This window comes from Pipistrellus kuhlii, unplaced genomic scaffold (assembly GCF_014108245.1).
Source record: "Pipistrellus kuhlii isolate mPipKuh1 unplaced genomic scaffold, mPipKuh1.p scaffold_m20_p_34, whole genome shotgun sequence".
Classification (NCBI taxonomy): domain Eukaryota; kingdom Metazoa; phylum Chordata; class Mammalia; order Chiroptera; family Vespertilionidae; genus Pipistrellus; species Pipistrellus kuhlii.
In genome coordinates this window covers 624,801-649,804 of record NW_023425534.1, presented here as the reverse complement: position 1 = coordinate 649,804, position 25,004 = coordinate 624,801, and the positions used below count along the sequence as shown (strand labels likewise).

General features: G+C 70.3%; 1 protein-coding gene across 4 annotated transcripts in view; it reads right to left on the bottom strand.

Moving 5' to 3' along the window:
* Positions 1 to 25,004, bottom strand: part of PLCH2 (phospholipase C eta 2) — a 44,251-nt gene that overhangs the window by 18,367 nt on the left and 880 nt on the right. For 3 of the 4 annotated variants that reach the window (XM_036460949.2, XM_045570499.1, XM_036460947.2), the window contains exons 2-4: positions 3,069 to 3,215; positions 2,753 to 2,996; positions 2,484 to 2,613 (exon numbers count right to left, since the gene is read on the bottom strand). In XM_036460949.2, coding sequence (XP_036316842.1) covers positions 2,484 to 2,613; positions 2,753 to 2,996; positions 3,069 to 3,215 — 521 coding nt within the window. Of the gene's footprint in view, positions 1 to 2,483; positions 2,614 to 2,752; positions 2,997 to 3,068; positions 3,216 to 8,051; positions 8,216 to 25,004 lie in introns of those variants that run through there. The other variant, XM_036460950.2, reaches the window with a different exon arrangement.

The following is a 25,004-nucleotide window of genomic DNA, read 5'->3' as shown; positions in this document are numbered from 1 at the left end:
ACACAGCGCCCACGGGACCCCCCGGGCAAGGCCACTGGCACCTCCACAGCCGGTGGGCCCCTCACGAGCGAACGGCGCACCTCGGAGGGGCCAGGCCCTGGGGACGCCGGGGCCTGGCTGCCGCCCTGCCCCAGGCTCAAGGCCAGGGACAGACCCGAGGACCAGGGGCCCAGCGACAGGCCGGGCTGCCAGGACCTGAGGTGCTAGGAGCTGGCAAGAACGAGACCCTTAGGAGGGGTGGCTCCGTGGCTGAGCATCAACCTGTAAGCCAGGAGGTCACAGTTCGATTCCCGCTCAGAGCACAGGCCCAGGCCGTGGGCTCCACCTGGTAGAGGGTGTGCAGGAGGCAGCCGATCGGTGGTTCTCTCATCGCCGATGTTTCTATCTCTCCCTCCATCTCCTTTCCCTTCTCCCTGAAATCAGTAAAAAAAAAAATGTCCTTAAAAGCACCCCGAGTGCGGACTGGTTCTTTGCCCCGGCAGGGTGCAGGTGGGCGCAGGGCGGACATGACGGGCTGGAGGGGACCCCGGGGGCGGAGCGGGCAGCACCGCGGACAGCGGCACGCGCCTGACCAGACCAGCTGGCTAGTGCTTCCTGCTGAGCCGCACAGGCCGGGCGGCGGGGTGGGGCCCGCTCCCCGAGGCCCCTCTGGAGCAGGAGCCTCACCAATGAGCCAGGGGGTGGCAGCCACCCCACATCCCGCCCCACGAGACAGGGACAGCTGCGCCGGCCTGTGCTCCCGGTGGCTGCCTCCCTGGCACCGAGGCGGGCACCCAGCCGGGCCCAGCGTCTCCCTCCAGGACCCTTGCCTGTGCCGGGCGCCCATGCCAAGCCTGGGACGGGCCAGAGGCAGGCGGGATGGGGCCCAGCAGAGCCTGGCGTGCCCGGTGCAGGTTGAGGGCAGCCCGGCGTCTGAGCTGCCAGGACAGGCCGTGCAGGTCGGAGGCCCCTTCGAGTGGGGCCGCCCTGGCAGCCCTCCAGGGGCGGCTGGAGCCGGGCACAGAGTGGCCGTGTGCCCTCGGGCTCAGCCCGGGCAGCACAGCCGGACTGGGGGGCGGGGGCGGGGGGAGCTGCCCGCTCTCCACCCGCTGCTGAGCCCGGCAGTGGCTACAAATGCTCCATGAGCCCGTGTGGCTCAGTGGTTGTGCATCACCTGTGAATCAGGAGGTCAGGGTTCGATTCCCCGTCAGGCACAGGCCGGGTTGTGGGCTCCAGCCCCAGCAGGGGGCACGCAGGAGGCAGCCGGTCAGCGATGCTTCCCTCTCATTCATGTTTCTATTGGTATCTCTCTATCCCTCTCCCTTTCTCTTCTTCTAATAAACACATTTTGTAACTTAAAAATGCTCCACGAGGCCTGAAAGGAAGAGCGACTGCCCAGCCCCAGAAACAACCCCCCCACGGGGTCGGGGGCTGCTGTGCTCCCCACAAATGGACAGCAGTCACGCTGGGACCCCTGGGACCCGCCCAGGAGCCACCCGGGACCCACCAGGTGCTGGTGAGGCCCCAAGGCCCTCGCCCACACCCACTGTCATCTCAGATACGTGACGTGGCGCCCAGACACGCTCCAGCCTTCACACGGTCTCCCCTCCGACAGGGCGATCGCGGGCGGACAGGGCATCGCGGCGCTGACACTGCCCAGCAGGCTGCTCGCCTCCCTCCCTGCTCCAGCCGAGCGTGACCACCGCCGTCACAGAGCCCAGCAGGAGCGGCAGGGCTGCACCTGGCAGAGCTCAGGCTGTGAGTGGTGTGTGTGCATGTGTGTGCACGTGTGTGCATGCATGTGCCAGTGAGGGTCTAGATGTGCACACATGTGCGTGTGTGTGCCTTGTGTACCTGTGTGCTCATGTGCACGTGTGTGTCTGTGTGTACAAGCATGTGTCTCCGGGGTGGGGGGTTGAAGTAGCTCTCCCGCTGCAGTGAGAACGAGGCCCTAATCAGACAGACAGGCCTCTGCTCGGCTGAAGGGGCCGAAGGGGCGTGTCCCCAGCTTCTCACACCAGCTGGCTGGGGACCAGAGGGCAGTGCAGGGCAGGGGACCAGGCCTGCTGCCCATCCGGGGAATCCCACCAGGAGAAGTGCACCCCATTAGGGGGGAAAGGGGGTGCAGCCTCCAGTGGGTGTTCTCACTGACCAGCCCCTGCCCTGAGTGCCCAGCTCCGCTGGCCAAGCTGTGCCCCCTGCCATTTGCTGCAGCTCCAGGGCTGGCCTGCCCCAGACACGCCCCTGCAGCCCCGGAGCCTCCCGTGGGAGCGGCTGTGCCCTGGACACGCCCCTGCCCCGACACGCCCCTGCCCACAGACACGCCCCTGCCCCAGACACGCCCCTGTCCACAGACACGCCCCTGCCCACAGGCACACCCCTGCCCACAGACACGCTCCTGCCCCGGACACGCCCCTGCCCACAGACACGCTCCTGCCCCGGACACGCCCCTGCCCCGACGCCCCTGCAGCCCCGGAGCCTCCGTGGGAGCGCCGTACCCTCACCTTGAACATCTGCTTCACGCGCTGCCGGGGCAGATTCACGTTCAGCTTGTGCAGCAGCTGCAGGACCTCGCCGATGCTCAGGCTGCCGTCCCCGTTCTTGTCCGCCTCGTCGAACGTCTGCTTCAGCCACTTTGGGGCGAGTTAGGGGCCACATGTCTCTAGGGCCTGCGCCCCGGCCCCGGCCCGGCTCCCTCCCTCTCCCCCCCCCACCCCCCCACCCCCCCACCCCCACCCCCCCACCCCCCCCACCCCCGCCTTCCCCCGGGTATTGGTCCCGCGTGCGCTGCCGCCGGGCCAGGCTGTCCTCGTCGCTGATGCCGGCCATGAGGTAGCGCAGGCCGGTCACCCAGGTGCGCGCCCCATCGCTGCTGGACGACACCAGGTCCAGCGAGCGGCGGAGGCCGCCGTGGAAGATGCTGAAGCAGCAGGCGGGGTCGAAGCTGCCGTCGGGATAGCGCTGGAACGCCTCGGACTGCCGGCCCTCACTCACCTCCTGGATGGAGTCGATGGAGACTGCGGGGCGGGGTCAAGGCCGCCCGGCCAGCCCCCCCCCCCGGCCCCCCGCCGCCCCGGAGCCCCGCTCACTCTTGGCCTTCTCGTTCTTGCGGGAGGGCCGCCAGCGGATGCAGGAGCGGTGCTCGTCCAGGAAGTAGAAGCGCACGAGGCCCTTGGCGCCGCCCCGGAGCTTCACCATCTGGGTGCCCGCCTGCATGGCGCTCATGCAGCGCTCCACTGGCGCCGCGCGCAGGGGTGGACAGCGAGGGCCAGGGCGGGGACAGGGGACAGGGCGCTGTGAGCACCGGCACCCGCAGCCCCGTGCAGCCCGTCCCCGCCCCCACGCGCTAAGGGGACGCTGAGCCCACAGGGGCCCAGCTCAGACGCCAGGGCTGCTGTGGCCCAGGTGCTGGCACTGGGTGCCAATCCCCCCGGGGACCCTGCCCGGGGGCCGGAGCCCTCGGGGACACAGCGGTCCTGCTGCTGGCCTGCTGCACCCCCTGACACCCCACCCGTGCTCCCCGCAGGGCAGCAGACAGGACCCCGCCCACCTCCTGGACAGGCCACAGCAGCCTCCCCGGAGGCTCCTGCCAGGAGAGACACAGACCAGGTGGCCAAGCTCCTGGCAGGATCCTGGGTGCCGGGCGCCGGCGGGCACCCCTCACGATGCCCAGCCTGGCTTGCCGTTGCCTGCCCCCGCCTGGCACGACCGGGAAGCCGCCCTCCTGTGGGCAGCAGGGATCACTGCAGCGGGGGAGGCCCCGCACATCAGGTCGGGCTCCAGAGCCAGAGCCTTCCCCAACCGGCCCTGGCCCTCCCCGCACCCTCCCCTGCGCCCCGCTGCCCCTGTGCTCGCCCCCCAGGACCAGGGCTGCTGCCGCCCGGACACGCCCTGGGGCTGGAGGCGCCGGCGGAGGGGGGCTCGCGAAGGCCATGGCTCGGGCACCGGCACCCACTGGGTCGGGGCCCCCGCCCTGAGCCGCAGCTTCAGAGCCGCCGAGTCCGGGCCAGCAGGTCCCCAGGAGCTACCCCTGCCCCGCCCTCCTGCACTCAGCCTCAGGCCGGGGCAGCAGGGGGGGCACTGGGAGCCCGGCCCCGAGGAGGCCCCTGGTGGGCAGGCCCTGACCTGTTACCACCTCTGGGCCCCACTGGCCTGGACTGGGCGGCCAGGCGGTCCCTGCCCCGCACCTCCCGGGCCGAGCTGCCAGCTCCCTCCGAACCAGAGCACGGCCTCGGCCAGGCAGGCCAGGCTCCCTCGTCCGGCTGGAGGCTGACCGGTGCTGCCGGTGATGGCCAGGGGTGGGCGCCCGGGGCAGAGCGGCCGGCACCCCAGCAGCCGCCATGGCAGGCACGGGGGCTCCCCGAGGCCCCTCCCCTCCTGTCAGCGTCCCGGAGGCCCCGCAGGGCTCTCCTGGGCCTCTCGGCCTTGGCCTCCTGGCACCTGCTGTCCGAAGGCCCCAGGCCAGCCCCCCTCCCCCAGGACTCGGGACAGATCCAAAGAAAAGCCGAGACTCAGCGTCCGGGGAGGGGAGCCTCCGGGCTCCGCCCGGCCTGTCCGCTCCCTGAGCTAATCCGCCAGCTGGCCCAGGATTGAGGCCGAGGGGCCCCGCGGCTCCGGGAGGGCCCAGCGGGCAGTGGGGACTCTAGGCCCCGACCCCGCACCGTTCTCCCACACTGGGCCCCAAGGCCGCTGCCAGCGCCCGTCCCATCCTGGGCCTCTCCCCTCCCGGCCACGGGAAGGGTGTCCTCAGTCCCCCCCAGCCGACGGCCCCTCGTTCCTCCTCCCCAAACCCCCAGAGGACGCAGCGCCGGGAGGAGGAGCCCTCGCTCAAGCCCGGAGTGGTGTCCAGGCGCTCGCCCTGGTCCTGACAGCGCAGCCAGCACTCTGCCCGCTCCCCCACCCCCCGCCCCAGGGGAGGCTGGGAAATCAATTCAGTCTTCAACCAAACCCGCAGGGGACACCCCCAGGTCCTCGGGACGTTCCCACAGGCTGACCCGCCCACCCCGGTGCCCCACCGGCTCGCGCCTCCCGTCACGGCGCGGTCACTGAGCCGCACTCTCAGCGGGGAGGGGCCGTGCTGGGAGCATGGGGCTCGTCCCTGCCTCCCTGACCCCCGCCAGCCCCCACCCGCCTGCTCACCCAGCCCAGCCCCTTCCTCCGCCAAACCTCCTGGCCTTGGAGGACCTTTAGGTGCCACTTGCTGAGCCCACTTTACGTGGTAGCAACAGCAGGAGGCGTGGCTCTGCCCCCTCCCCCGTCCTCACCCCCCCACCCTCCTCTTATCTGTGGTGGGCCCCTCTCAGCATACAGCAGGCGCTCATCTGTGCTTGGGTGGGGAAAGAGGGAGGGCAGAGGCCACACGGGTCAGCCGGACCAGCCGGCTGCTGGCCAGCACCTCCAGGGGGAGGGACAGGCCCCCCTGGACGCCGGGTCACCCACACTCCTGAGAGCAGCTCCCCTCCTGGTCTGGGGGCCTCCTCCCCCTGCTTTTATTTTATCAGAGCGTGTGAGTCGGCTTCTCACCCCCCCAGGACCCAGCACCCCTGCCCCCCCCCCCGAGACAGGAGTTAGGGCTGGTCTGAGGGGCCACGTGGCAGTGAGGCCTGGGGGGGAGCTTGGCAGGGTCTGCAAAGTCCGGCCTGGGAGTGGCTGAGGGGGCAGCTGGGAGGGAGGACACACCTTTCTCCCCACAGGCTCTCCCCCTGCACCCCACCGGGGTAGGCTGGCCTCAGGAGAGCCCCTCAGAGCCCCTTCCCGTCCTCTGGGCCCCCCACCTCCATGGCATTAACCACAGGAGGCAGTCCTGCAGGGAGGACTATTAATAGCTCCCGGCCGCTCCCTCGCAGATGCCCGGTCTGTGGTTCAGGGGCTCCTAGCCAGGCCCCTGCTCAGAGCTGGGAGGGCCCACGGGCACCCCCTCGGCCGGAGCTCCTCAGGGGGCGCCCAGCCCGTGGGGAGACTCCCGGGGGGCCCGGAGCAGCCGGAAAGGAAGGAGCTCAGCGGCCGGCCGGGCGGGGGCGCGTTCCTGAAAAGTCACCAGATGGAGCCTCCGGAGGAGAGGAAGCTCCCGCCGGGAGGAAGGGGCACGGTGCCAGGGGGTCCTCCAGGCTCCGTGGAGCCAGCCCTGCCCCCCTCCCCCGGGCCCTCGGGCAGCAGCTGGCCCGGCACAGGGGCCAGAGGTCGAGAAGACAGGAAGCAGGAGAGGCCGAACCCCTCCATCTGTCCGTCCGCCCGTCCGCCCGCAGCCTCAGCCCCTCCTCCAGGGCAGTGGCTACAGAGCAGCCTCCCGGGGAGCCGGGCCTCCACGTCTGACTCCCCGCTGTCCCCGTCCCTCCTAGGATCCCAGCCCGCCGCCTGCCTCCTGCCCGGAGGTGACCTCTTCGGGCCTCACCGACCCTCCTGGGGGCCACGCCCCACGCCCCACGCCCCACGCCCCACACGCCCCACGCCCCACACGCCCACCGCTGGCCGCTGGCCAGAGGGCGCTCAGGTGCGCATCCCAGGCCTGAAGGCCGGTGAGGACCTCCATGAACAGCTGCCCGGCTGAGCCCCTGGGGTGAGCCTGCCGCTCGGAGCTGGGCGCCCTGAGGGACCCTCAGGATGGTGGCTCCCAGAACCTGCCTGCGGATGGACCTTCCTCAGGTGCCCCCCTTGGGCCCCCACCCTCGAGACACAGTGCTCGGGGATCCTGGGCCCCTGGGGCGGCTCAGCAGGAGGACTTCCTTCTCCCTCTGCCAGCCTCCCAGCCCTGCACACGCCTGTGGGGGCCCCCTGAGGGGCTGTCCCAGTCAGCGACCTCCTCTCCCCATCCCAAACCCCCCTCCACCCCCCCGGCCCCCGCTCCCCGCTCCCCAGGACCTGAGAAAACCTCCAGTCCCCGTCCTGGTCCTGGGGGGGGGGGTACCCACTGCCCTGCCGGAGGCCACGCCCACGGAGTCCATGCAGGAAGCGGGCCCAGCCAGCGGGAGCCCACGTGCGCCAGCTGGGCACGCAGACCCAGGGAGAAGCAGACACGCCAGTTCCCCAGCCCCCCTCGCCCCTCCCCACGGCCGGTGCACAGAGCGCAGGAGCCGGGCGGCCCCCACGGCCCCCGGACACACGCCAGCCCCGGGAGCAGCACTTCCGTCCGTCCACAGGCTCTGGACACGGTGCCAGGGACAGGCTGCCGTCATCCGCTCATTAGCCGGGCAGATGGAGGCCGGACCGGACACGGGCCATCTGCTCGTCCTCAGCCACGTCCAAGACCGGTTCTCCGGGGAGCGGGCGGACACTCCTCCCAACACCCGCCGGGCCAGGGGTGTCTGCAGGGGCAGCCCACCCACGGCTGCCCCGCCGCCCGGCCACAGAGGGCAGCTCGGCCGGGGGGAGCGGGGCCAGGGGCCCGCTCCAAAGGCTCCCGCGCCCGCGAGGGCTGCCCGTGCCGTCCTCTCCTCCGTGATGGGCTCAGAGAGGGCCAGGGCCTTGCTGGAGGCCACACAGCTCCCGGCAGACCCCCCCTGCGCCCGACAGCGCTCCCAGGCCTCCGAGCCCCTCCCAGGGCATCCGAACCGGGTCCGGGACAGCCGGGTCCTCACGAACCACCAGGAGGCCAGCCCCCGGCCGCCTGGACCCCGGGCCGTAGCCGGGAAGCCCCTCTGCTTCCGGCCTAAGCCACTGCGGTTACACCCAGCACCCGCCCCTCCCCGCTGGCCAGGCGGCGGCTGCCCTGTCCGTGGTGCTGACCGGCGCTCAGCCGCCACCCTCCGCCCTCCAGGAATTAGGGGGCTGGGAGGTTGGACCAGGCGAGCCCCCAGGGTCCCACAGGTCAGGACGCCCCATATCTGAACCCCAATGGAGGTCAGTGTCGCTGGGGGCGGCTGGAGGTCAGGGCCCTGTGAGCTGCCCAGCGGAACTGTCCCCACCCGACACGGAGATGCCCGGACAGGCAGGGGGACGGTCCTCCCAGGCCCCCGTGGAGGGGCCGAGCACTGCCTGTGGGGTCAGGGGGTCACCATGGGCAACTCAACGGTCGCCCTGGGCTCCCGGCAGGGGTGGCCACAGCCCCTTCCTTGAGCCCCTCTCCCCCCCTTTACCTTGGTCCTGGCTGAACCCTCCAGGGTCCCCCGGCTCTCCCATGGCCTGTGGGCGTCACCACGGCTGGCACTGCCCGGGGACCCGGGCAGCAGGCTGGCCCTGCCTGTGCCCATGCCAGTCAGCATCCCAGGCTGCCAGAGCGGCTGGGCCCGCCCCCCCTCAGGAGCTCCGCCCCTCCCCGGGGAGCCCCGCCCTCCTTAACCCTTCCCCACCCGCTCTGCAGCTCTGCCCAAGGTGGTGTGGGCACTCAGAGGATAGCCAGGAGGCCTTGCCACTGTCCCTGTTGGGGTACCTGGGACAACCCCGCCCCCGCTCCTGCTTCCCAGGTCTCCCTGCCTGCTGCACGCCCCCCAGTGCTGCATGCTCCTCCCCCCACTGTGCTGGCAGCCCCCACTCAAAAGCAGGCCCTTCTGTCCTTACAGTCACTGCAGACCCCACAGGCTGAGTCCAGGACAAGTCACCCCCCAGCCCAGCAGGTTGGTTGGTGAGGGTGGCAGCCCCCACACCGCCTGTCAGGGTGCACAGGGTGGGAAAGCAGGGCCCAGGACCCCACATCCCTCCCGGGCCCCCTGCCTGCTTCCTCTGGTCCCCCCACCAGGTCCTGGGGTCCCCACAGATGCAGGGGAGGCCCCGAGCCCACTCCCTGTCTGCCCAAACGGTGTGGAAAGCGTGTGCTGAGCAGCCCCCCATACCCACCGGCCTCCGCAGGGAGAGATCTGGGCGGCCCTGCCGCTCTGGCATCCGAGGTGGCCGCCCTCGGGGCATGGGGAGCGCTGACCTCCGCCCGCAGCTGCCAACAGGCCTGGCCTGCAGCCAGAGGGCAGCTGGAGGTTTGTGGGAACCCTGGACTCAGAGCTTGAGGTGGGCAGGCAGGTGGGGTCCCCTCAAGGCACGACCGCCTCCTGACAGCGAGGCCCCCCTCCCCGGCGTGGAGAGGGCGGGGCCGGGCCAGCTGGCACCGCCCACCCGGGTCCTGCCCTGGGAATGCCCAGGTCCGGCTGCCCAGCTCCCTTAAAGGGGCAGCCGTTCTCCACTCACACCCCTTGAGGAGGCCCTGCCCCTGGTCAGAGCGCCCTCTGCCTGGGCTCGGGGCCCTGCCCTCGTGAGCTGACCTGTGACTCTCTCCTGTCCACCCTGGCCACTGTCCACTCAGTCCCAGAAGGGAGGGGCCCCCGTGTGCCTGGCTTGCACCCTGTTGAGCGGGAGGCCGAGGTGGGGTCCTCCAGGCCAAGGGGGAGCCGGGGGTCAGGGAGCCCCCTCGGACAGCCCCTTCTGGGAGGGGAAACCAAGGCAGAGCCAGGAGGGAGAGGAGACGCGGGTGGACCCAGACGGACTGGGCCATGTGTCCTCGGCGATGACGCGAGACTGAAGTTCAAGTTCCGATGAATAATCCATGCACGCGGCCCCGCCCCCGCCCGCGCCCCGCGAGAGGCCTCCGTTACCACGGCTGCGATTACAGCGGTGATTAAACACCGCCTGCCGCACGCGCTAATTTGCTTAAGATTCTCGTCTCTTAAATCTCTCCGGGCGTTTCAGCAAAATTCTGTCTCTGCGAGCATTTGGCTGGGCGGGCAGTGGGCGGGGCTGCGTCTGTGCTGGGCCCCCGGAGTTCAATCCTTTTCTTGTTCGAAGAGGAACAGCAGACCCTGTCAGGTGCTGGGGGAGAGAGGGCCTGGGGCCCGGCCTGAGCCCCTTACTGTGGGGGTAGGGTTGGGGGGAGTGGGGGCGCCCGTGCCCTGAGCCCCAGGGCTGCCCTCCAGGCCCTGCTCCGTCCACCAGGCGCACTGCCCTCCGGGGCGGCCACCTCTCCCGCCTCCCTCCCAGGTGCCCTCACCTCTGCATGGACCAGACCTTTTCCTGCCTGTGGGCAACAGCACACAGCCACAGGGTTATGGGGGGCATCCTATCCCTGGGGTCGGAGCTCAGGCCCAGACACTCCAGTGAGCGGGCGGGTGTGCCCAAGGCAGAGGGCGCCCAGAGCCATGGTCCCTGCTCCCCGGTCCTGGGACGGAGCCCTCACCTCCACGTCTACAGCTGAGCCCGGGCAGGGCCAGCCTGGGGCGCGTCTGGCCGAGCTCCGTGGGCACCTTGGTGCCCAGAGACATGGCACCCGCCCAGACCTCGGGCCCCGAGCCCTGGGCTCCTGGCAGGCCTGCAGGTGGCGAAGCGTGCCCCCCTCCCGCCTCGGCTGCTTATTGTGCAACGGGAGGGCTGCTCCCAGCAGCCCGGACCACACGGGGCTGCCCAGCCCCCTCCCCACCAGAGCGGAGCCCGAGGGACCGGCTCCTGGCCCCCCTTGTTTCCCAAGCTGGCCTCTGCCGGCCTGTTCCAGCACCCATGGCATACCCATCGGCTCTGTCTCAGCCGGAGGGGCTTTCCGGCTCCACAGAGGCGGCAGCGGCCCTGAGAGCAGAGGCTGCCAGGCTCCGTGGGCAGCACGAGGACCCCTGACTGCCGCCAGCCACTCGAGTCTGATTGCCAAGTGGGTCACTGTCTACAGGACGGGCTCCGGCCCCAGCCGCCTGGCACCCTGTCGGCAGCCCGCCTGGGGCAGGGAGCGGAGAGGGGCCAGGCCAAGTCCTGTGGGGACCCACAGGCCTGCATGTGTGCGTGTGTGTGCACATGTGTGTGTGTGTGTGTGTGTGTGTGTGTGTGAGAGAGAGAGAGAGCGAGCGCGCGCGCCTGTGTGTGTGTGCCCATGCGTGTGCCGGGGCTGGGGAGTGCCACCCTCACGGCCTCCTCGGGATGAGCAGTGTGAAAGGGGAAGCCAGGCCCCCCCACCCCAGAGAGCCAGGAACAGAGGACCCGCTGGGGACCCCCAGCAGGCACCTGTCAGGCAGGGAAACCGAGGCAGGGGCCTGGCCCTGGTTCACAGCCAGGCAGAGGCAGAGCCAAGGCCAGGACCCAGACCCTGGTCCCCAGCAACAGCACCACAGCTCCTCCTGGGCGGGGGGCACCCCAAGGGTCACACTGGTCCCCTGTCCCCTCCCCCACGGAGCACATGGCACATCTTGATCACCCCCCAAAAGGGTGAGTGTATGTTCCCAGATGGAAGGGCCACCCCTCGGGGGACACGGGGGACAAGGTGGCACCCACCACCCTGCCATGCCCCTTACACACACACACACACACACACATACACACACACACCCTGGGAGACAGGCCCTGGGAGGGAGGCATGCCTGGCGGCTCATTAGTCACATCAGAGCCAGTTCGGGGTTGCTTTCTTGCCCCATCAGCTCTGCAGGGCAGTGGGTGCTACCTGGAAACGAATTGGGGTGCTCTGGAGGTCATCGTGCCCCCCCACCCCCTCACTCAACAGGCCAGTGTGCCTTAGCAGCCTCCAGCCTCAGGAAGCGGCGGGGGAGTGAACGGCCAGGGGCTCATGCAGGCAGGGGCGTGCCCCCCCTAATCCCCCACCACATGGAGTCACCCCAGAGCTGAGGAGCTGGGCGGGCCGTGCTAGGGGTGAGGCCCAGAGTGGGATGGACTGAGTGGGGCCGACCTGGTCCCGGCGCCCCGAGTGGCCACAGCTCTGAGGGGTGAGGCCCGCGGACCATAAGAGGGCAGTGAGGTCCCACACAAACAGCTGCAGAGAGGGGGCCTCTGGGAAGATCCCCAAGAAGGTGGGACCTGAGCAAACCCCAGAAACTGGACAGACACGGCCCAATGGGCAAACGGCCGCGGGACCCCCCACGAAGGGGTGGGAGGGGTGCTGCCCTGGGACAGTCCCACCTGCCCCGGGCCACCCCCAGGACCATGCCAGCCTCAACGGGGCATGAACCTGCCTCCCGCTGCCCCCTCATCCACAGAGCTTAAAAAATGGCTACATTCCCCAAGAGTGCACAGTAAAGGTATCACTAAGAAGGCCTGGCCAGCAGGGATCAGTGGCTGAGCATTGACCTATGAACCAGGAGGTCACGGTTCGATGCCCGGTCAGGGCACAGGCCTGGATTATGGACTCCATCCCCAGTATGGGCATGCAAGGGGCAGCCGATCCATGATTCTTTCTCATCATTGACGTTTCTCTCTCTCCTTCTCCCTTCCTCTCTGACATCAATAAAAATATCTTTAAAAGAAGACACACACAGAAGGAATGGTTGGATTTGGGGTCTGTGGAGTTGGAGGGGGCCGCAGAGGAGGTGGAGACCCACTGGCCAGGGTGGTCATCGCCCTGAGGGGGCCCAGGGTGGAGGGGAGCTGGGGCCCCACCGTGGTAACTGACTCGGCCCAGGGACCCAGGCCCCAGCCGGACCAGAGAGGAGGCAGGGAAAATGGGGTGATTCGGGGTAACAAAGGTCAGGAAATAGAGGCCACAGCCAGCCAGGGGGACAGGGCTTCCGGAAGGTTCTGCCTGAATGGGCACAGCCGCCATGTCCATTCCCCCTGGTGTCCAGGGGCCAGGTCCCCACGGGGACAGACCCTGCTGGGAGCACCCTCAGCACAGCTCTCGTCACTCCCCCCTCCTCCCTCCCACAGCCCTGAGCCCCACTCAGCCCAGGGGCCCGGCCAGGGCCCGGGGTCAGAGCCCGGCCGGGGCGGCTCTGACCTCATTGCCGGGAGCCCTTGGGAGCAGCCCTGCCTGCACCGCCCGGCCTGCCCTGTGCCAGGCTGACCTAGATTCCACGCCACGGGCAGCAGCCAAGCAGAACCACAGCCAGCCTGGCATCGGGACAGGCAAGCCCGATTCCAGGGCAAGCACAGCCCCTCGCCACCAGCCCCCCCCCCCCAGCCAGGGGCACCCTCCCCTCAGTGCCCCCGCGAGGTCAGCGGGGAGCTGCCTTGACCTGCCCCCACCCTCCCACCGCCTGGGCCACAGCAGCCCCGCTGACCGGCCTGGGTGCCGCCTGGGCACTGGGTGGGAAGCCGTTGGGCCATTGCACTGATTAAAATGCATAAATCCTCGGAACCAAAAGCGCATGCAGGCAGATGTACCAATCAGCCTGCCCTGGTCTGGGGAGCCCTGGGTGGGGGTGGGCAGAGGCGGGGTCCTGGAGGGGGGTCACAGGATCTGACGAGCCCCGGGAAGACCAGAGCACTGTCCCAGGGACCAGGACCTGCGGAGCAGGAGGGGAGGACTGAGGCCCCAGGGGTCCTGGACAGGGTGGGACCGTGCCCGCTGGGGCCCATCTGGCGGCCCAGGGAGGAGCCAGAGGGGAGAGGGCAAAGGTCGGGGGCTGTCCGCCGGGCCCCACCCTGAATGTCAGCGCCTGCCCCTCTCACGGGGCCACAAGGGGAGGCCATGGCGGACGCTGACATCGTCCTCAGCGCTGCCGGCTGGTCTCTGTGACGACGCGTTTTGAGTGAAATTATTCCTGACTGCACTGGGCTGGGGCCGCTCACACGGTGTCCACACCATCATCTTCACACCGGGAACAGAACGGGTCAGCCGTCACAGGCCGGGCCACAGACGCTGTCGCCAGGGCACATGGGGGGGAGCGGGCAAGGCCAGGCGCCCTGGAGGGGCACGGGGGCATGGCTACGGTTTATCCCCGTGGGGCATCTGGGGAGTAAAGGGGCTGCTCTAGGCGGCCGGACCTGCGAGGTTCCAGGACTGTGCACCTAGGAGGGACCAGGGGGGACCAGGGGGACCAGGGGGACCAGGGGGGACCAGGGGGACAAGGGGGGACCAGAAGGGACAGGAGGGAACAGGAGGGACCAGAGGGGACCAGGTGCCCAGGAGGGACACGAGGGACCAGAAGGGACCAGGGGGGATAAGGGACCAGGAGGGACCAGGAGGACAAGGTGGGACCAGGGGGACCAGGGGGACCAGGGGGGACCAGGGGGACCAGGAGGACAAGGGTGGACCAGAAGGGACAGGAGGGAACAGGAGGGACCAGAGGGGACCAGGGGGGATAAGGGGGACCAGGAGGGACCAGGAGGACAAGGTGGGACCAGAAGGGACAGGAGGGAACAGGAGGGACCAGGAGGGACCAGGAGGACAAGGTGGGACCAGGGGGACCAGGGGGACCAGGAGGACAAGGGGGGACCAGAAGGGACAGGAGGGAACAGGAGGGACCAGGAGGGACCAGAAGGGACCAGGGGGACCAGGGGGACAAGGTGGGACCAGGGGGACCAGGGGGACCAGGAGGACAAGGGGGGACCAGAAGGGACAGGAGGGAACAGGAGGGACCAGGAGGGACCAGGAGGACAAGGTGGGACAGGAGGGACCAGGAGGGACCAGGGGGACCAGGGGGGACCAGGGGACCAGGGGACAGGAGGACAGGGGGACCAGGGACAGGGACCAGGAGGACAAGGTGGACCAGGGGGGACAGGAGGGACAGGAGGGACCAGGAGGGACCAGGTGCCCGGGGGGGAGCTTGAGGCTGACGTGGCGAAGGGGACGCCAGGCGTAGGGGGTTGGGGGTGTTGCACCCACAGCCCGGACCCCGGTGCCGTGCGCTCCTGCCAAGCAGCCGGGAGAGGTGCCCGGAGCAGGAGCGGCCACACACCGCGATCGCCACGTCGGGATGTAATCACTTTAGCGCCAGGGAGCGGCGGTTGCATAAGCGCAGATATTAAAAGCCGGCAGGACTCGGAGCGCGGGGCCGGCCACGGGAGTTACTGCAGCCCCGGGGCCGTGCCGGGAGCTGCCGTGGGCTCAGCCTCCGGGGCCAGGGCTGGGCCGCTCCGGACACCCAGCCGCTCTTGCTCAGCGCTCACTGAGTGGCCCGGGGACCCAGACGCAGGTGGCGGGGAGGGCCAGCGGGGGAGGGGTGCTGCCCTGGTGACACCCCCCACCCCCTCCTGGAGGTCAGGCCAGCAGGGGCAGCCCCAGGGAGAGACAGCCTGGGCTCCCCCACTCTGGGCCCCACTGTCTCACCTCAGTCTGCTGGTCCGGGGGTGCCCTTCCTTACACAGAGCACCCCGAGTCCACACAGCCTCACTCAGCGCCCCGTGCACCCCGGAAAGTGGAGCAGGCACGCACAGCTGCAGTCGCTTTAAAAACACACACACACTCCCGCCTCCACCAGCAGGTCGCCTCCCCCACAGCTCCGATGTGGGGTGAAGGTGAGGACACGGGGGGAAGGGGGACGGGCGCCCCAAAAGCCCTCAGGCGTCTGCCCTTTGCACTGCGCCCCCTCTGCAGTGGAGTCCTCCCTGTGCCCCAGGATCTCAGGAAGGAGGGCTCTCCCAACGGTGGGCCCCTGAGGGGAGGGGGCCCAGGCTGCACCTGCACGTGCCCCCTCCCCCCGCCTGGGCGGGGTCCCCGCTCCTGCTCCCCTGCGCTCCGCCTGCCAGCCCTGGAAACAGCCTGTGAGCTACTAAAGCCTGGGGACCCCTCCCTGGGAGGCAGGGTGGGCCCGTCAGGCTTGGTGGAGGGGTGGTGGGACCCCACACCCCAGCTCGGGCCTCTCCCAGGCCGGGGTGCGGGTCCGGGCAGGGCAGGTGGATGGGCGCCTGCCGGGCCTCTGGGACCCCAGAGGCCAGCCTGACCCCCAGCACCTGGAGAAGCCCACGGCGCCCACATCCTCCCTCCCCCAATCCAGGACGTCATCAGACAGGGGAGCCCCAAGGTCCTGCTGGGCCCTACACCCCAGCACCCCGGTCAGGAAGCCCGGGGCTGGCCAGCAGGCCCCGTCCCAACGGCCTGAGGGCGGCCACAGCGGGCGGCCAGAGGGGTGGGGCTGCCTCTGCCAGGCTCTGAGCCTGAGCGGCGGCCTCGGCTCCCACCCCCCTCTTGGCCCCCCAAACCCCACGAGCCTCCGGCATGGGGCCTGGACCAGAGAGCGCATCCCTGGGCGCAGCCCCGGGCTCCTCGGGATCCACCTGCAAAGACCTGCTTCCCAGTGAGGCCACGTGTGCACGTACTGGTGTGGATCATCTTGGGGGGCCACCACAATGGCCCCCTGCGTCCGGCTGCAAGGCCGGGGCTGAGCAGAGGGACCGGGCAGAGACCTGCCCCAGTCCCTGCCGTCCTGCCTGCAGGCCGCTGGCTCAGGCGCTCAAGGGCTGCAAATAGAGCCACGTCACCTACAGCCACGTCACCTGGAGCCACGCCACCTGCCGCCTCCCGACCCCGCACCCTGTCCCGCTGCTGCTCCCATGGGCGCCTCTGAGCACCCGGACACTCAGGAGGAGGCAGGAGCCGGGAGCGCCCTGTGCCGGGTCCCGGGGCAGCGAGGTGGGTGCTGGCCTGTGGACGCAGGGGCGTGGGTGCCCAGTCCGACCTCCCAGACCCAGGTGGGACCAGGTGCCACCCCAGCCTCCTGGAGGCCTCCACCCCACCCCCACCCCCACCCCCGCCCCAGGGCCTGAGGCACAGCAGGAGCCGGGAAACAGGTGTGGGAGCCGCGCTGATCTGTGGGGGCGGGACCCCTGAGTCAGTGCGGAGGCTGCTGGGAGCACAGACGGCAGGAAGCAGCGCGGCAGGGGGCAGGAAGGGCCGCTGTGCCCGAGGAGGGAGGACACACACACACACACAGACACTCTCTCACACACACAAACACACACCCCACTGCAGGGCCAGCGGCTGGAGGAGCCCCCCCGGACGCAGCCCCTGGGAGCCAGTGCGGGCACCTCGCCGGCCCAGCCCCTCCAGGGCCCGGCCGGGCGCGCTCTGCTGGGCGGTGACCACAGCCTCTGTCCCTTTGTGCGGGCAGCCGAGGGACAAAGCCGCTGGTGGCAGCTGCGGAGACGCGTCTGCAGGCGCCCTTCCTCCCTGCGCGATGCGAGATGCGGTGTTACACAACAGCTAAGAATAAGCCGAGGGCGGCCGCGGAGCCGTCCTCCTCCTGGGCCTGGCGCTGGGGGGAGAGACAGGGTGATGGGCCAGCAGCATGATCACGCACGCACACACTCACACATTCACACACACTTACACATACATTCACACACACACTCACACAAACGCACTCACATTCACACACACTCCTGCCAGGCCAGGACCAGCCAGAGGCAGGGGGCCCGGGTGCACCTCCCGCCCCTGGACGCCGGGTCTGGGAGTCCTGACGCTGCCGGCTCCGGGGGGGCTGGCCTGCGGTGGGACCAGCCGGTGGAGCCCAGAAGGTCCCGGGCCATCTACCCAGTGGCCCCAGTTCCCAAAGTCCCGGCTGGGCCTTGACTGGCCAAGAGCAGCAGCCAGGAGGCTGGGTTTTCATGGGCCCGTGACTGCGTTCCCATGGCTGCCCTCTCAGGGGTCACTCACACAGCCCCCCCCAACAGGGCCAGGGGCCGGGTGGACGAGGAGAGGGAGGGGGCTGGCCTGGCAGACACAGGAGCCGCTGGCAGCCCACCCCTCACGCTGCCCCGGGAGCAGGTGGCAGGCAGCAGGCTCCGGCGGACACCCCTTGGGGAGCCGGCTGCGGGCGGGCGGGCGGGGAGTCCCGGCGAAGGAAGCGGTTCTGCTCGGCGCGGAGTAACAGAATCTGGACGCGGCCCCGAGCTCTCCGTCGGCCGCGGACATTAAACATTAAAATCCAATTACAACCGTATTGTCAGCTGCTGCGGCTGCTTACGACGGCAATCCGTGTCCCGGGCGGGTTACGTAACCGAACTCTCCGCCGGGGCCCGAGGGCCTCCTGCCCCTCCAAGCCCCCCCCACGAGGGTCCATGGGGTCCTCCCCCCTGCCGGCCCCACTGGCTCCTGTCCTGGGGGCCCTGGGGGCCGATCGGCTGGGTCACCCACAGGAGGGAGCACTGGCTGGGTGCCCGGGTGACCCCTGCCAGTCCACTCTGGCCTCCTGCTCACCGCAGGCCCTGGGGGGGCTGGGGTCCACGAAGTCGGGGCCACAGACAGGCCCTGCGGAGCCCCCCAGCAGGCCAGCCCTCCCGTCCTGGGGCCAGGGCGCAGACCAGAGCGGGCCCCAGTGCCGGGCCTCGGGGAAGGAGGCCATGGGGCCCTCCACCCCTGAACAAGCGCACACTCTCCACCTGCCTGCCCTCCCCTTTCTGGGGCCCCAGCGCCTCCCCTAGGGCCATGCAGCGGCCGTGGCTACCGGGTTGGTGCAGGGTCCGAGGGGACGGGATGGCTGGGGTCTTTAGGGTCTATTTCCTCTGCCACCTCAGGCAGGGGAGATGGGCGGTGTCCCCCTCAACCCGGAGAAGGGACAGTGACCTCTGACCTCCGGTCTGCCCCTCCCCCCTCCCGAGTCCCCTGGTGCCTGGGCTCCCCTTGGCTCTGCGGCTGCAGCTCTGATGGAGCCTGTGGGCTGAGGGCCCGGCCGGGTGCCCGTGGGCTCCTGTGACAGAAGCACGCGTTGCCACGGCCCGGCGCCTGGCAGCGGAGTGTCCCCCTCAGACCCGGGCAGGAGGGTGTCACCGGAGGAAGCAGCCTCGGGGGGAGGCAGCGGCCCTCTGTCCCCCCCACCCCGGGGTCACAGAGGGGGGGACACAGACTCCTGTTTCCATGGCGTCTCTCCTTCGCCAGGTCCCGGGTGCCGGTGCCCCCACCAGCACCCTGCAGCCCGGGGTCCCACCCGCCCTCCGTGCCCACCGCACCCCTGAGCTGGGCTGCGGGAGCGGGAGCCGGAGCCGGAGCCGGGCTCAGGGCCAGCAACCGCACCTGCTGCCCAGACTCACGTGCCCAGCGGGCAGCTGCTGCGTGTCCACCAGCGCCTCCTGAAGCCCAGTCCGCCTGCCCTCACGCACCCCACGGGGACCCGTGTCCGCCCGGGTGTCCCGTCCTGGACTCAGCAGTCACGGCCCAGGAGAGGCATTGGCACAGGGGGCCCATCCCTCTGCCCCACCTGCGGCGCCAAGAGCGCAGGACCCTTCACTTCCCGCCGCCCACCCGCTGCCCGCGCCCCTCGGGTGGGCGCCCCTCCGGGTCGGGTCTGGGAGCCCCGGCGCGGACGGTTCGGTGCACGGGGACCGGCAGCTGGGAGCGCGGGGAGCAGCGCACCCCTCCCTGCGCCGCTCAGACCCACCGGCGCCGAGGGCAGCGGCGCTGCCTGTCTCGGACCCGGACCCCGGACCCCGGACCCCGGACCCGGGCGGGAGGGTGCATTCCGGGCGCGCAGCACCTACTGTGGTTCCGAGGGGCGGCTCCCGCGTCCATTGTCTCCGAGGCGGCAGCGGCTCAGGGGGCGCGGGGGGCGGGGGGCGGGGGGGGGAGGTGGGGGTGTCCTCAGCGCCGGCCTGGGGCTCCCGCTCCGGCAGCAGCGCCCGCGCCCGCGGCCCCGGGCTGTGCGCACCGCGCGCGCACCGCGCTGCGCCCGAGCTGCGGAGCGAGCCGAGCCGCCGCTGTCACTCGGCGCTGCACACACCCCCTGCCCGCCCCGCGTGGGGAGGGGGCCGGCGGGCTCCGAGCGGGAGCGGGGGGCGCACCTGGGGCCAGCAGCACCCTCCCCACACTGCTCCCCAGACCCAAGCGCTGTCCCGGGAGAGGCGCCGCCGCCCGGTCCCCCTCCCCGCAGCAACCTGGGAGGGGGCGGAGGGCGGCCGTCCTGACACCTGATGCTTCGCACAGGGCCCCCCTGGCCCCTGGCCCCCCTGCCCCCTGGCCCCGCCCTCAGGACGCGGGGGGCTCACAGGTGCCTGGACTGGGGGGAAGGGGGACAGCAGCCTGCCTGGGGGGCCATCTGACCCCTGCCTGGGCCGGTTCTCCGCCTCCTCCCCCAACGGCCCTCCTGGCCCCAAAGCAGACGGACCCTGGATTCTGCAGACACTCCTTCCTTCGCTCCTTCCTTTGCAGGAGCCTCTCTCCCAGCCCCCCAGCCCCAGCCCAGAACCCTCAGCCCCTCCCCCAGCACCCCTCTGCTCCCCCCTCCCCTCCCAGTCCCTGCAGCCCCCCCAGCCCCTCCCAGTCCCCTCAGCAGGCGCAGTCTGTGACTTCAGAGGAGACACCCCGCAGTCCCTGTCCCGGCTCCTGCAGACCCACTGGTGGCCCCAGCCAAGCCCTGCCCCTCTGGGCCTCAGTTTTCCCAGGTGACGCACCTGCGGGTGCCTAAGGTTCTCCAGATCGCTGCTGCCCAGAGGCCTCTGCCTCCCCCCATGCCACACAGCAGCTTCTGGCCTGAGCCGTGGGCCCTGAAGGCCGCCCCCCGCCCAGAGGGCACCTCGCCTCGACACCTGCAGGCCAGCTGAGCTCCTGAGCCTTCCCACCGCCCAGCCCCCCAGACAGGACTGCACCCCAGTTCCCAGCCCTGGGCCCAGCTGTGCGCCCTAGGGCTCCTGCCACCGCTTCCTGGCTTCCTCTCCTGGAGTGCTGTGCCCTCCCACCCCCCGCCAGGTGACCCCACTCCTCTCCTCCCCTCGCCTGGAGCAGGAGCTCAGGGCCCCAGGAGTGAGGACATGCGGAAGGAGGGAGGCAGGCAGGGAGGCTGAGTGCAGGGAGGGTGGGTGAACGGTCTCCTGAGGCCACTGGGAGCCCGAGGAGCCACAGAGGGAGGGGGCCGGGGGGGGGCAGCTCTCCTCACAGGGATAGAGACGCAGCCGGGAGCAGGGTGACAGGGGCATTCGGCAGCCCCTGGGGTGCAGCCCAGGAACCAGGGTCCTCGCCAAGAGCCCAGACCCAGAGCCAGGGCCAGAGCACAAGACCCAGTGCCAGACCCAGGACCAGGGCCAGAGGCAGAGCCAGTGCGACCATAGAGGGAGACGGAGACGGAAACCAGAAACCAAACCGGGGCCACTTTGTGGTGAGAAGCCGAGACTGAAATGCAAATTGGAAACCACGAAAGAAACCTCCCTCCGAGCCAGGGACTCCAGGAACAGGGGAGAGGCACCTCAGGGGAGCCTGTGCGGGCGGTTCCTCTGCGGACACCCCCACACCCACCAGCGGGTGACGCCCGCAGCCAGGGCAGAGGGCCTGCCCGCAGCCCCGCATCACCCTCTCCTCGCCCCCGAGTCACTCCGGGGCTGCCCTCTGTCTGGCCTGGCCTCCCGGCCTCCCCCCATGCACCCGCCTTGATGCAGGCACACGGCCGGACTCGGTGCTCCAGGCTCCCATTGCTCAGGGACTCCACCACCGCCCACCAGGAGCATCTGACCCTCAGCCTGGCACCCAGGGCCTCCAAGGCCTGGGGCACGGCACCTCCTCCAGGGAGCCTCCCGGGTTCCCTCCTCCCTCGTTCGCCTCCTCTGAGGCGAACGGCATGGAGCCAGGTCCGAGCCACAGAATCTCACTCGGGAGGCGGCCGGCCTCTCCCTGCTTCCAGTTGGCGCTGCCCAGCAAGGTCCTGAGGTACCTGCTGCGTTTTGCCCACCCACTGCCCCCCAGACACACTGGCCAGACCGGCTTCTGGCGGCCTCGGCAGCGAGGAGTCCCGTCCGGTGGACCTGCCGCCCGTGGCCCTGAGACGGCCCTTTGGCAGCGTCCCTCCGGCCGAGCAGGCAGCCGTGGCGAGGGCCCGGCTCAGGAACCTTCTGCAGCCGGAGGTCAGCAGCCAGGCCTCGCCCGGGACGCACAGAGGCAGCGAGAGGCACAGCGGGCCCTCAGCGCTCACACCCGTTCGCGAGCCTCGCTGGGTAAATGTGCAATCAGACGCCAAATTTAGAAAGTGTGCGTCTCGCCTTCTCACGAGCATCTGGTCCTAAGACGTCCCGTTCCCGATCGGAGCTCAAGACGGCAGGCGGCCGGCTCCCTGCCTCCGCCCTCACACAGCACCCGCCGGGGGCAGCCCCAGGCCACGGCTGCCTGGCTGGCTGGGGGCCGGGGTCACAGGCCCCTGCTAGGGGCTCAGGAGAGGGTGAACCGCCCCCGCCCCCCGGACCCCGGCCTGAGACCGCAGGGCGCTCTGCTATGCCAGGGGGTGCCCATTAGAGGAGGAGGGGCCCGTGGGGAGGGGCCTCCGGAGGGGGGCACCGAGGCTTCCCCATGGGGCCCGGGACCAGGCCTCTGAGCTGGGCCAGGGCACGGCCTCCTGCACAGCCCGTCGGCGAGCGGCCGCTCCCTTCCCTGGCTCCCGCACGGAGGTGCTGCCCCCACAACGGGAGCCTCGCCGGGGGACCCCATCCTGGGTGGGCGCTTCCTCAGCCTCTGCATGAAGCCTCTCCTGCCTGCCCCCCCACCCCACCCCACCTTCCAAACAGCCAGCCGGACAGCCGGCCTCAGCACCCCAGACACTCACAGCAGCTCCCCCACCCGGGTGCTGGCCCAACTGCTGCCCTGTCTGCCGGCAATGGGAGGGGATAGGAAGGGAGGGGAGTGGGGGGGAGGGCGCCCAGCCCTGGTCGGCCCAGAGGCATGTGGGTCAGTGCATCAGCCCCAGGTGCCCCTGCCCTGGCCGAGGGAACCCCAAGACCAGGTTCCCCTACAGCACATGTGTCAAACACAAGGCCCTCGGGCCAAATCCGTCCCGCCAGGCCTTGCAATGTGGCCCGCACCGCGCTGTCATCACTGCACTCCGCTGCGTTTCCATCACAATGACAGTTTATGACTGTTCAGTAAACCATTCGGCCCGCGATTTAGGCTGGATTTTAGATTTTGGCCCCTTCTCTGATTGAGTTCGACACCCCTACCCTACAGCAAGCCGCTCCCAGGCCCACACCCCAGAGCCCAACCAGCCTAGGCCTGCAGGCTGGCCCCAGTGACCTGCTGACCACTCCCGGCCCCTTCCCTGACGTGATGGCCCGCAGCACACGACCTTCCCGGACGAAGCCAGCCTCAGTGTGGGGTTCACCTGCCGCCCTGTCCGCCTGCAGAGCGGGTCTCCATCCCCCACGCTGGCCTGGCGTGGCTCCGTGGCTGAGCATCCACCTGTGAACCAGGAGGTCAGGGTCCGATTCCTGGTCAGGGCACATGTCCGGGCTGTGGGCTCGATCCCCAGTGAGGTGCGTGCAGGAGGCAGCGGTCAGTGATTCTCATCACTGATGTTTCTCTGTCTCCCTCTCCCTTCCTCTCTGACATCAATACCAACACACGTTTTAAAAGGAGAAGGACCCACCTCCCAGCCTGCAGACCTGACGCCGGGCCATGAGCCTGAGCCGGTGGCCTCCCGGCCCTGCCCCTCGGCGTCCTGGTGCCGGCCCTGCCCCCCAGTGGTGCCGGGAGGATGTGTCGGCCTCGGAGGCCTGAGACTCAGGCGGCACTATTCTGTGTGGGGACCCCAGCAGTCCAGGCGCACCCCCTCTCCCCTCCCCTTCCCCCCGCCCCCCTCCCACCACCAAGACCTGCTGTCTCTAGTCCCTGGGCTGGTGGGTCCAGCACTGCGTCCCGCCCTCGCCCGCCCACCCTGGTCCTCCTGGTCCAGCATCCGTGACCCACAGCGTCTTGGGGCCGGTACCCTAGATCCCGGGGGCAGGGGGGGGAGGGGGGACAGGGTGCTGTCAGGACCAGGGGCCCAGCCTCGGGCAGCTGAAGCCTTTCCACACCCAGTGTGACCCTTGGTGCCTATAGCTGTGGGCACGGCTGGAAGCCACGTGCCAGGCCCGGCACCGGGTGAGAGCCAGACCCCGCCCTCGGCCCCCGGCCCCCTCCCCCCTGGGCCCCTGGGAGTTCTCGCTCGCTCGTCTGCATTCTCCCCAACCCCGAGCCCCGGGAATGGGATTAAGGAGCTCTGACACCCCCTCGGTTACCATGGAGACCGAGAACTGGGGTAAGCATGCGCAGGGTGGGGGCAGGGGCTGCCGGTGGGGCCCGAACCTCGAGCCGCGGGCCATGCGCATGTCCACCCCCAGCCCGGCCAGCAGGGGGCTTCTCTCCGGCCGAGGGCCAGGGGCCAAGGCTGTGCCAGACCAGCCCTGCTCACCGCCCAGTCAGGCATGGCCACCGCGAGTCTCCACGGGGCTGGCACGGAGCAGGCACCGGGCAGTGCCATGGCTGCACGTGAGCCGCCTGCCCGGGACCCTGTGGTCCGCAAGGCGGGGGCGCAGGCCAGACCGCAGGCCGCACCTTTGGACGCCGCCATGCCCCCCCCACACACCCACCCAGGCCTCGCCCACGGGGGCTGCAGCTCCCGGAGCCCAGACACCGGCCCCAAACGGGAGAGCGCCTGCCGGGCAGGGGACAGTCAGGCAGCCCCGGACAGGACCCGCCCTCCTCTTGGCTGGGACGCCTCCCATTGGTCAGTGGTGCTGCCAGAGGGACCTGGGGGCCAGATGAGGTGTCCATCCCTCAGCCCAGCACCCAGCAAGGACTGGCCGGCTGGCCAGACAGATAGACATCAGCAGAGCCAGCCAGGCCTGGGGGGACAGGGAGTGCAGGAAGGGAGGGGCCCCACGAGGGACAGCAGGTGGAGGGGAGCCCCGTCTCGGGCACCATCCCCTCTGGATCCGGTCACCTCCCCACACCCAGGACTGTAGGCTTCCGCCCCCCAGGGCCCCGCCTGGGCCCGGCCTGGTCTCTGGGCCCAGAGCCCCCCTGCCCCATCCAGCTCCTCCCCACGGTGCTCCCTCCCCGCTGAGCCCGGGAGGGGGTTGTGAGCTCCGAGCGGACGGAGGCCTGTCTGGGCCCATCTGGGGATCATGGAGGAGCAAGCCCAGGCTGGCTGGGCGGGCGCAGCAGGGCGAACATGCACGCACACGCAGAGCACACGCTGCACATGTGTGTGTGCTCCTGCCACCACTGTCCTGGGAGCCGTCGCCGAGCAAGCTGCAGGCCCCCCAGGAAGAGCAGGTCCTGGGGGGCAAGCCCCCCGGGAAGAGGCCCCTCATCACCCCACAGGCTGGCCGGACTTCACGTGAACCCTCACTCCTCGCGCTCCCCCCTCCCGGGACAGCTGAGCCAGTGGAAACCCCCCACAACCCTCCACTCCCCCCAGCAGCCTGCCTGGGCCTGAGCAGAGGGCCCAGCCAGCTGGAAGCCGGGGCTCCCCCACCCCAGACAGGCTCCCCGGCCCCAGGTCCACACCCAGCGGGACCCCTTCCTGTCTGATGGGGCCCATGCCCAGGCCCCTCCACCCGGCGGCGAGGAGGTCACTCCTGATGCACCCACAGCCCAGGGCCCCATGGGGCCCCCGACCCCGGGGGCTGAGTGCCCACCCCTCAGGGTGGCTGAGTCCAGGCTGCCAGGCCTGGGCCCGTGGGCAAACACCCGCCATAGGCATGGGCGGCCTCAGCTCAGCCCCATGGGG